We start from the raw sequence: 12,450 nt of genomic DNA on the forward strand, positions 1-12,450 counted from the left end.
TCCTCTTAGAGGAGGAAAAAGGAAGAAAGGAAAAGAAAAAAGCTGCGGGAAGGTTGTAAGAAATGCCACCATAGGAGGACAGCACATGCAAATACACTCTAAGCTCATTAACAGTCACTCCAGTAGCGTATAACCTATACACAATCTCCAGAGGTAGAAGTATGGAGTGAGAAATACCTAACAGCAACGCCCAGAATAGTTTAAGTGTTGTGACATGCGCAGTAGCGAGACGGACCTAACGCGATCATTCTAAGTCAGAGCGCAAGCGCATAGAAGATGCGAACGCTCTTAATCTCGGGGCGCAGGCGCATAGAAGGCTTGGGACCCTGCACACTTAATACAAACGAGCGGGCGGAGAGTCTAAGAACCTGGACATGCGCTGTAGGGACCTCTAGAAGCGGTACACACCAAAGTACCGGCCCATGCGCAAATATAATAGATACGGAGGCATTCATTGGTGGAGTAAGGAAGTGGAGACTTTAAAGATATACAAGCTGTTCCCCGATAGGCCGACTAGTATCAGAGTTACAAAATGTAACCACAGTGGATACAGTTACTGTGACATCATCAAAGGAAGGTCTTATAAGCCCCGGTCACACCCCTCTCAGCAGCAGACTGCCCGGACCCCTGAAGACGCCAAGTTAATTTGGTGAAACATGTTGGGGGGTAGAGTGCTATAGTGCATGTTTTTTAGACAGTTTATGCCTGCGATTTATAAACTATAATCCACAAATAGCGCCAGTCAGATAGGAAGGACCTGTGGAGTGAGTGCTTATCGGCTACCGTGTGTGACCATGCACTGTGCCAGCATCAGTAACAATCTGCAGTGGCTGCTAAATATAAAGCAGCCCAACAGAGTAGGAGAGCAGGGTAGATATTAGCACCTCTAAACCCATCGTAGGGCGCCAATATCACTTTAAAAAGATTTAAAAAAACTTATGATCTACACAGCAGGCATAGCTGAGATTTTTTAATGTGAGTACAGTGTAGTGTTTATATATACACAACAATAAATGTTACGTTTTAGCTTAGAACACAATCACACGTGTCAACCCAGAGACAACTATTGGTCTCGCTGACCATTTAAAAATAAAAATTAATGCTGTGTCTCAACACGTTGTGAAGGGTCATTTCAATAGTAAAAACATTATAATGCCACACTTAACCAATGGACAGGTGACATATTTTATAATAAATGAGCTGCTTTTCTAATCCTAAATAAACAAACTTGTGCACTTACAACAAATGACATAAATGTAAATAATTTCCTTATGGGGAATGTATGGTGCGAGCTGAAGATCTGAGCTTGTTCCATACAAGGCAGATGATAGCTGTGAAATATAAGTGAACCCGGTCATAATGACAGAGATCAGAAATAACTCCCAGCCTGGTCATTTCATACCTTAAATGCAACAGTCAGTAACTTCCATGAAATCCGAATGGTTACTCAGAGAGGCATTGGGTTTTCTTTGTCTTCAGAGCCCTTGCAGCAAGATTGCTGGCTTCTATTTGGTTGCGCTAGAATATGTGCAATGTAACAATAAAAAATTTCCCAATCTTTAGGTAATTATATGTCAGAATACAGCCTGATATAACACATCATACAATAGAGATCCATGTCTGTCACATTTCCTACTATCTTAACATTTCAATGGACATTAGACACAAATTCAGCATGAATATGGCTTCTCTCCTGTGTGGGTTTTTTGATGTTTAATAAGAGTTAATTTCTCACTAAACACTTCTCACTTTCGGGACAGCAAAATGGCTTCTATCTTGTTTAAGTTCTCAGATGTGTATCAAAATTTTATTTCTGACTAAAACATTTCCCACATTCAGGACATGAATATGGCTTCTCTCCTTTGTAAATTATCAGATGTGTTTTAAGACTGGATTTATGATTAAAAAATTTTCATGGTTAAAAAGAATTGATTTCTCACTAAAACACTTCCTACATTCAGGCTGGGTTCACACCTGAGCGTATTACAGCGCGATCGTACGCGCTGTAAAACGCCCGACGCCCAAGAAGTACATGAGCTTCTTTGGGGCGTCTTGTCGCGCGTTCCCGTACATAGACTTTTGGGAACGCGCGACAATGGGCGTTCGCTTGTCTCTGTATGTGCGATTGTAAACGCAGATACAATCGCGCATACAGAGCGCTCCATCGCGAACGCTCAGGTCTGAACCCTGCGTAAGTACATGAAAAGGGCTTCTCTCATATGTGAGTTCTCAGATGTGTATCATGAGTTGATTTGTGACTAAAACATTTCCCACATTCAGGACATGAAAATGGCTCCTCTCCTGTGTGAGTTCTCTGATGTTTAATAAGACTTGACTTCTTACTAAAACACTTCCCACATTCAGGACAAAAAAATGGCTTCTGTCCTGTGTGAGTTCTCAGATGTGTATCACGATTTGATTTGCCACTAAAACACTTCCCACATTCAGGACATGAAAATGCCTTCTCTCCTGTGTGAGTTCTCAGATGTATATTACAAGTTGATTTGTGACTAAAACACTTCCCACATTCAGGACATGAAAATGGCTTATCTCCTGTGTGAATTCTCTGATGTTTATTAAGACTTGATTTGTCACTAAAACACTTTCCACATTCAGGACATGAAAATGGCTTATCTCCTGTGTGAATTCTCTGATGTTTAATAAGACTTGATTTCTCACTAAAACACTTTCCACATTCAGGACATGAAAATGGCTTCTCTCCTGTGTGAGTTCTCTGATGAGTAATAAGATTTGATTTCTCACTAAAACACTTTCCACATTCAGGACATGAAAATGGCTTCTCTCCTGTGTGAGTTCTCTGATGAGTAATAAGACTTGATTTCTCACTAAAAGACTTTCCACATTCAGGACATGAAAACGGCTTCTCTCCTGTGTGAGATGTCAGATGTTTATCAAGATATGATTTGTAGCTAAAACACTTTCCACATTCAGGACATGAAAATGGCCTCTCTCCTGTGTGAGTTCTCTGATGTTTAATAAGATTTGATTTCACACTAAAAAACTTTCCACATTCAGGACATGGAAATGCCTTCTCTCCTGTGTGAGTTCTCAGATGTACATCACAAGTTGATTTGTGACTAAAACACTTCCCACATTCAGCACATGAAAATGGCTTATCTCCTGTGTGAATTCTCTGATGTTTAATAAGACTTGATTTCTCACTAAAACACTTTCCACATTCAGGACATGAAAATGGCTTCTCTCCTGTGTGAGTTCTATAATGATTAATAAGACTTGATTTCTCACTAAAACACTTTCCACATTCAGGACATGAAAATGGCTTCTCTCCTGTGTGAGTTCTCTGATGTTTAATAAGATGTGATTTCTCACTAAAACACTTTCCACATTCAGGACATGAAAATGCCTTCTCTCCTGTGTAAGTTCTCAGATGTATATCACAAGTTGATTTGTGACTAAAACACTTTCCACATTCAGGACATGAAAATGGCTTCTCTCCTGTGTGAGTTGTCAGATGTTTATACAAATATGATTTGTAGATAAAACACTTCCCACATTCAGGACATGAAAATGGCTTCTCTCCTGTGTGAATTTTCGTATTAAAAGTTGTCTCATATTCTGAACATGGATATGGTCTTTCATCTTTGTGAATGTTCCTGCGCATATAATGGTATGATTCATTTTCAAAATCTTTCCCATATTCAGAACTCACAGACATTTCACCCAGTCTATGTCCAGTGCTATTATTGACAATCTGTGATGTATTATCTTCTACTTTATAAGAAGGAGATACAATTAGACATCTATGGAAACCTGTTATCCAGTCTTTACCTGAAAAAAGAAATAGTGCAAAGGTGTAAGAAATATCTCAGTAACATTAATTATCAACTATACTTATATCAGTGAAATCTGCAAAGGGTTAGATTTAGTTTTAGCATTTGTTGCTAATTTTAAAAAAATCTAAACACTAATTAAAGGAAATTTGTCATCAGATATTATTTAGCACATTATACTGTTGGTAGAAAGTGCCAGTTAGGAGTCTCCAGGTGAATAGAAACTGGAGTCTTCCTCTTCAAATTAGTAAAGTGGTTTTCTTATCAGAGAAAACATCTACAAATTGTACAAACAATATGAGTGACATATCGAATTTTCTATACAAATTTTGTTTCATGAGACATAAGTGATGCCCACAGATGACATTAGGCCAAATTTTGAGACAATTGGTGAATGTCCCCACTTTTAGAAGTGGAGTGAATTAATTACAGATTAGTTCGATTTTAAAAAGTGACTAAAAGGTCAAATCTTCATGCCAAAAAAAAATACTTTTACTTTACTTTATTAGACATGGGCGTACACCACCTTGCACTTGCATTAAATATATTATTACTTTGAGTGATTTCATAAATTTCAGAAAGCAAAGAGAGACTTAAAAATGACAACAAAACCACAGTGTTACAGATTTTGTGGATCCATTGTGCCTCACACTGGAAAACACAGCCAGGCTGGAATTTAGGTTGAAGGCAGCTGATCTATAGAGCCAGAGCAACAAAGACATGCACTCCAAACTTATACAGAGTTGGATCTAAACTTTTAAAACCCAGAAAAACAAAGACATTGACTTAGAACTTGTTCAGACTTCTCAAGATATCTGAAACAGTCTTAGGCTACTTTTACACTTATGTGTTTTTTTTTGGGTAGTGTGATTCGGCAAAGGATCTCAATACCAGAAAAAGACAAAAATAAAATCAAAACAGATCCATTTAAATCCGGTGTTTAGATCCTTTGCTGGATCTCAATAACAGAATTAACAATGCAAGTGTGAAAGTAGCCTGACAGAGACGTCAGAAGAAAACAGTGTTGCATAAAAGCTGTTACACAGTCCAGTTGTGGCCACACAATTCAGACAGAGCATCACTGATAGAACTGAGGAACTAAATGATAAGACTAACGAACACACAGACAAGAGGAGCAGATTTAGACACAGACTAAAAATTGTGCATCCTTTATTGAAGAACAGGATGGAGAAATTTTGCACAGAGCAGGATAGGTTGCCTAGAACACTATAGATGCCAACATGTTTTGGACATAGAGGTACATTTTTTAAGCCAGGGCTTTTAGACGCTGGTCTTAATAAAGCCCTAAGCTGATGGTGGATCTGCCTAAGTTATCACTTTGGTGCATACAGCACCAGTCTAAATGTAAGACAGCTCCCGAGCTGTCTTACATTAAGACCATTTTCTATGCCTAAAACGGATGGCCCATCCCCTTCCTCACCCATGCCATGCCCATAATTTTAGAACTAGAGTGAGTGGGGTTAAGTCACAGATAGTGGTGCAGCTGACCATTGTGCTGACTCTTGTGTCTGAAAAATGTCTAATTTAGTCATATTTCAGCTTAGCAAAGGACCCCCATAGTGTCCCTTCTCATAGAGGCTAGTATGTAAAGAAAGGAGGCAGTTATGCACTGCCTCACTGAAACATAGCCCTAGATACAGAACCACAATATCCAGCAACTAAGTCACACTGTATACAAAGGTGAACAGTGAACAGACATATAACACACTTCAAATTTAAATCTCAATATGTCTATGAGCACCACAGAAAACAGCTGAGACATCTAGAAATGTAGTTTACACGGCAGCCATTAAGATAAACTGGTATCTATCTAATACAAAGCTTGCGTTCCACAGAACAGAAGCAGCATGGGCAGCAGCAAGCTGGCATTGGTTGCTAAAGTCATGTCTACTTTTTGCCAATATCCCCAATGTTTAATGGTAGCTTCATGCAGTTGCTTATTAGTAAAAATATAATAGTAAAAATTATTTTGCTCTAGCAAATTCATAAGCTTCTTTATTTTCCATATTAACCTTGATTTCCGATTTCCGTGCCCTAAATGTCCCCATAATAACACATTACCCCAGTGTATTAAATACAATCTGCCTAAATCATCAGACACTGTTATTGGTTCAGAGCAAGGAGAGGTCGTCTAATACTCCGTCTACTGCTCCGAGAAATATAAGACACCACCAGTTCTGCTTGAAACAGATGCTGAGGAAGCATTACACAGAGTATATGGGATTTTTCTGTGAAGAGTATTAGAGATGTTCCATTGTCTCCTGCGTTTATCTCATCTGTTTCTTTACACTACTATAGTCCACAAACCCTACGCTGTCTGATACATTCCATATTTACAATGGCACTTGGCCTCGCTGCCATTTCCCACAATTTATGTGTGGTCTCTAATTCCAAAATTAATTTTAGTAAATTACCAGCTGGAAAACCCTTTCAAGTAAATTTTTGGGACCAAGTATAGATTAAAATGAAATAAATTTGCTCACTTGATGTTCATGTTTGTTATTGGCTCCCACTCCACACTTCATTCAGTAATTGGCTTCTATCTGCTGACAAGCTTTTTATGCCAACTCTCTGGCGATCTAAGGATCATCTTACTATCCAACAGCGGTATTTAAAATGTGTTGATTTCTACTGGTTTGAAAAAGTGGGACAACCATTCCAAACAGATCCAAAAAGACTTTACTGCATGCGCTTTTCTGGCATTTTTGTGCTATTTTTTCTGATGCTTTTATTCCCATACAGTGAAATAGGTGTAAAAATATCACACACAAAAATAATAATTAATTCAGCATGTCTTACTTTTAAAAGGAAGCAAGCAAGAAAAAATGCCACCTAAATAATAAATGCACCAGAAGCAAAAAGAAAAAAGCTTGTGTGTCCTACAATTTATTTATTTTTTAGTTCCCAAAGATTTTAAAATGAAATCTGGAGCTAAATGTTTATATGGCAAAGAAATGTGTGCAGTAAAATCAAATCAAACCTAAGTGGTTATAGCGGCTAACAGGACGAGTCTGCAGAGAATGTTGTGACATATTTGCAAATGTTAACCAACCTTTCGGGATTTCAGAACAAGATAAAAATGACTACATTTATAGCAGACTGAAGCTGAAATAATGTGCACCAAATATCTGCAACTAGAATTTTCATAAATGGAGACAAGAATTTACTAGAACAAAGGGCAGGACAAAAACAGCACAATTCCTTCCTACTGTTTGAGACTCGGTGAGTCGAGCAGAGCACAAAATTATTATTTTTGGCGATCAGGCTGGTAAATGAGGTGCACTTTATATACTCTAACAAACCTGGCACATTATTAGCCACATTTTAGTGACAAACCTGTTAATACTTCTGCCCCACTGTTTCTTATACACAGCACAGATTACAATATCTTATAATTCCTTCCACTTACAGTCAGTTCAGTGACACTTACCAGACATGCACTCTACACCCACACTCAGGACTTGACACTCAGTGTCTTCTCCTCAGCAAGTCAGTGAACTGAGTATATTCACTTGGTGAATTCCAGCTTTCTAAGCCATGTTTGGTGTTTTATACCCCTTGGGTGGCTATAGCTATCAGCTCCTCCTCTTCCCCTCAGGAGACACCCAGTCTCATTTTCATAATCAATGCAATCTTTCATCATCCTATGTGACTTCTGTCATTACCATATAAAATGGAAGAATAATGGTGCCTCCTCCTTATCAACCAGTTTAGCATTTTCTAGCCTCCTGAGATGGTCCTTCATTCACACATTGTATTTGCAGGGTAGAGACCTATTGTTCACACTCCTATTTAGCATCTGTAAGAAGTTCCTGGGATACTCCGAGACCTTTTCATATGATAATCAGTGTAAACAATGAGCATTTTACATCTTGATAGGATACATTCCATCCAGACATGCAATCATATGACTCTCCATCTATAATTCACATATATGAAATACTTCATATTGCATCAAGTATAATAGGTCAGAAGACTTTCAATATTCAAAGGTTCATAATTCGTACAGATTACAACTAGTAAATGTATGACAACTTTACATGAGTATTTGTTGTTTTAAGGTTGTCAGGCTTACACTTTTCAGTTCTAAACAATACAATTTACTGACAGAAACTTGACAACAAAACCAAGTATAAATGTTCCTGTTCCATGAAAATAATTTAGTAGCAATTATTACATTCACAGAAATTTCTATTTTTATGGTGGGTTTCAGCCCGCACTTCCTTGTATGCAGGTGCTTATTGCTATGGCGAAATACAGATACAAACGCAAAAACACAAATGCAATCGCACTCTGCAAACCAGCACTCTGCCCTGCCTTTATGCTGGATGTTGAATAAGGCATTGGTGTACATTTTGGCCAAAGCGTAATAAGCCACTCACCACGTCAAGGTCGCCTTCATGACTGGTCCCTAACACTAGTTCCTACCTGTTGTGGGCCACGACAGCCACACAAAGTCCAGGGAACGCAGGTACAGCATACACGCCAGAAACCCACCACATTTTTTTCTTTGTAGTATATATTGGAGGCGTGGCGATCTCCATGCAGCCATGCACACCTGACCAGTTAATTTGCCCTGGCGGCTGGTTTTAAAGTCAGTATAAAACTGATTCTGCTTATTTAGCACCTACCAGTAGCCATTTTGGCTCCAGGAGAAGTATATAGTGGGCTCAGCATGCATGTCAGTACTTGCATCCCTGGATCCGATGAAAGCTGTAATGGCACAGGACGGGGTTAAAAGCAGAGTGTGCTTGGCGTGCATGCTGTACCTGCGCTCCCTGGACTTTGTGTGGCTGTTGTGTCCCACAACAGGTAGGAACTAGTGTTAGGGACCACTCATGAAAGGCGACCTTGACATGGTGAGTGGCTTATTACGCTTTGGCCAAAATGTACACCAATGCCTCATTCAACATCCAGCATAGAGGCAGGGCAGAGTGCTGGTTGCAGTGTGCGATTGCATTTGTGTTTTTGCATTTCTATTTTTATGTTTGATCAGACAAATTACAGATTTAATATCACATTCGGTTTTTTTATATATATTTTTGGCATGACACAATCACTAGAAGGTCCACACTGTCTGCTGTGTAAATCACCTGTGGCCATCACCATGATACACTTTCAGGCTATCCTCACTGGGCTCTCATATATCTGTTGCTTCATCACAGGTTCAGAGACTGTAGACCTCTTCTGGTCACCTGCTTAGATTTTATCTGACTGTACTTATTCCTTCATTAGGAGACATTTACACCTCTGAGTCCATTTTTATAGTCTTTAGTCCATGAAAATATCTGATTCTTCATAACAAGTGATCAACTTATAGAACAAAATCATATATGATCATTGTTTCATTATAGATGTTTCTGCTGTGCTCACAGTCAGACTCTGACTGGCCCACAGGGGTACAAGTGAACCCCCTCCCGGCCAGTCTGAGGACTTTTTGTATACTACAAATTGCAACCTGTTTTCACTTTCTCTAATAGCTCAGTGTGTGATTAGGTTGATTCCTGAGCAAAAGGTCACTGGTTCGAATCCAGGAGCAGCCATGAAGAAGATTTCCAAAGAAAAAAGAGACAGCATCATCCAGCTCATCCACAGTGGTATTCCGGCCATAAAAAGTGCTAAACTGCATTATGTGAAGAATATGAAATGAAGTCTGTCCATCCAGTCCAAAGCCAAGAAGAAGGGTATGTCCACGAAAAATATCTGGCTCATCACAAGCCGGCTCATCACAAGTTCTATCAATTTTTTGTACCCCTACATTCAAGTGAAAAAACTCTTTTTTTTTTTTCCATCACTGAAACTGCATGAGGGTTTATTTTTGTGAGACAAGGTGCAGATTCCATTGGTGCCATTTTAGGGTACACACAACTTTTTGATCACTTTTTACTGTGTTTTCTTTTGGGAGTAAAGAAGTGAAAATAGCAATGCGGGCATTTTTGTTTTACATTGTTTACATCTGTAATTTAAAAAAAACTGTAATTTTATTGTATGGGTATTGACACGTGAGTGATATCAATTATATATATTGTATTTTTTTTATTTTGTTACGTAACATTATAATTCAGAAAAAGAAGACGAAATCCAGTTTCCCAATAAAAATGGCAGCCTTTATTTCTCAAGAGGTAGAAACTCCCAAACATGTAAAGATTTGTACAAGCATGCGGTTTTCCAGGCACTTCGGTGCTTCCCAGGCGGTGGACAGGTGAGCGCTGTTATATTACTTATAACAATATACAGTAATTGCAAAAAAAAAAGCTTTTTCCCCAAAAAATGTTTTATATATATGTAGATAAGGCTGCCGTGCAGCCTGTATTTGTGGGAGGGGCATAGGCCCGCCCCTTGGCTATAAAGCCCACGGAGTGCAAGGGACGGGACGTGCAGCCAGGTACCTGTTACTTCCGGTCACGTCTGGTTTCTGCACGTCCCGCTCCTTTAAGCTCGGTCTGGGTAAGTATTAGGTCTGCGTTTTTCAGCATCTCACACGGGTCAGGTAAGCGGGGATCCGGTGCCGGGCATCGGCAGCATTGGCGAGCGCACGCTGGTCGGGTCCTTACCCCGCTGCGGGAGCAATGTACATACGTTGGGGGGGAGTGCCGTGGTCCCGCCTCACTTCATCGTCATGTCAGCTTGAAGCATGTGTTGTTTCCACGGCCTTAACAGTCACAGGTCTGGGGTCCACCGCACTTCTGCTGGGGGCAATATAAATAGCGCAAGTGGGAGCAGGCCTCCGCCGGCCGGTCATGTGCGGGCGTGTGTTCCGGGGGGCGGCTGCGTGTGCCGGTTTCTAGGCGCGCTCGGCGGCTCCGCCCCCGGCAGCGCACGCACAGTACATGGGGGCCGGGGGATCTGCGGGCATGCTTGTCGGAGGCACGGGATTACAGGCATGTACACAGCAGCAGGCAGTTCCGGTGGCTATTGGGCAGAGAGGCACACATCAGAGCTACCCTACCAGGCATGTCTAGTTATGACCAAGCACCAGGTTGTCACATTAAGTTCAGTACCACAGGATCCAACAGGGATCCGGTGGTTCCAGCATGTATGCATTGGTCAGTTGTTAGGTTATCACAAGGAATTGTTGCTTGCTGAGGCTGCCCCGTGCTGGAGCAGCAGTTGCCTGCGTCGGTGGCAGGCCTGTGGCTCCAGCAGGGGAGCTTGGCTAGCCCTGCAAAAATAAAAAATAAAAAAAAATAAAGGGGGCAGGGTTTTTTCCTTACCTGTTACATTGTTGTAATGCGTCATCATATTTCAGTGGCTGTGTTCTGGTCGGTTATCTGACGTCTCTCACCATTCCAGGATTCCTTACTTACAAGTAGGTGGCACGTCCGGAGTCACATACGGGTTTGGTATGTGTCACGGGGGTTTGGCTGCAGGCACGGTCACACGTCTTCCATGTCATGCCGCCGCACCAGTGGCACGTGGTTCCCCTTGGCACGTCCAGGTTGTCACACCCGTCTTCCGTTGCTCGTTGCTTGAAACGTTCAGGCGCTGTTCTGTGGGCCACCCCAGGTCTCAGGTCTCTCCCTGGAACGTCCAGGTTGTCACTTTGTCTGTGTGTGGTACGTCTGCTTGAAGCGTTCAAGCTATGTTGCATTTGTCTCTCAGTGGCAAAAAAAAAAAAAAAGGGCCGCAGGCACATTCACACGTCTCCCATATGTTATGTCCGCTGCACCGGTGGCATGTTGTACCTCTTAGCACGTCCGTGTTGTCATACTCGTCTCTCTCTCGTTGCTCGTCTGCTTGAAACGTTCAGGCGCTATTCTGTCAGCCACCCCAGTGACACATGATTCTGCCTGGAACGTCCAGGTTGTCACTTTGTCTATTGTGGTACGTCTGCTCGAAGCGTTCAGGCAATGTTACGTCCGCCACTCCTATGGCATGTGGTCCTGCCTGGAACTCCAGGTTGTCGCTTTGTTTATTGTGGTACGTCTACTTGAAGCGTTCAGGCAATGTTACGTCCGCCACTCCAGTGGCACACTGTCCTGCCTGGATCATCCAGGGTGTCTTTTTCGTCTCATGTGGTACGTCCGCTTAAAGCGTTCAGGCGTTATTATGTTGGTCACTCCGGTGACATGTGGTCCAGCCTGGAACGTCCAGGTTGTCATACTTGTCTCCTGTTGCACGTCTGCTTGAAGCGTTCAGGCAAAGTATGTCTGCCACGCCGGTGGCACGTGGTCCTGCCTGGAACGTCCAGGTTGTCGCTTTGTTTATTGTGGTACGTCTGCTTGAAGCGTTCAGGCAATGTTACGTCAGGTTATGTTTTCTCCAAATCGCAGGTGTCATGTCCCCAAGAATGGCATGTGTCATGTCTTCCCTGAATCTCTCAGGTTATGTTTTCTCCAAATCACAGGTGTCATGTCTCCAAGAATCACAGATGTCAAGTATTCCCTGAATCGCTCAGGGTTAGGTTTCTCCATTCACAGGTGTCATGTTCCCATAATCGCATGTGTCATGTCTCCCCTGAATCGCTCAGGGTAACGTTTATCTCCAATTCACAGGTGTCATGTTTCCCCTGAATCGCTCAGGATTATGTTTCTCCATTCACAGGTGTCATGTTCCCATAATCGCATGTGTCATGTCTCCCCTGAATCGCTCAGGGTAACGTTTATCTCCAAATCAC

At 41.5% G+C, this 12,450-nt stretch overlaps 1 protein-coding gene and 1 pseudogene across 1 annotated transcript; both read right to left on the minus strand.

Annotated features, from left to right (window-relative positions):
• Positions 1-2,467: 2,467 nt before the first annotated feature.
• Positions 2,468-3,208, minus strand: LOC122930962 (gastrula zinc finger protein XlCGF71.1-like; the record flags this gene model as incomplete). Its single annotated transcript, XM_044284762.1, has 1 exon — positions 2,468-3,208. A coding segment is annotated over one exon (741 nt), but the record flags the coding sequence as incomplete, so codon positions are not given.
• A 598-nt stretch (positions 3,209-3,806) lies between these two features.
• Positions 3,807-12,450, minus strand: part of LOC122931750 — a 38,763-nt pseudogene continuing 30,119 nt past the window's right edge.

Source organism: Bufo gargarizans, chromosome 3, assembly GCF_014858855.1.
Source record: "Bufo gargarizans isolate SCDJY-AF-19 chromosome 3, ASM1485885v1, whole genome shotgun sequence".
NCBI lineage: Eukaryota > Metazoa > Chordata > Amphibia > Anura > Bufonidae > Bufo > Bufo gargarizans.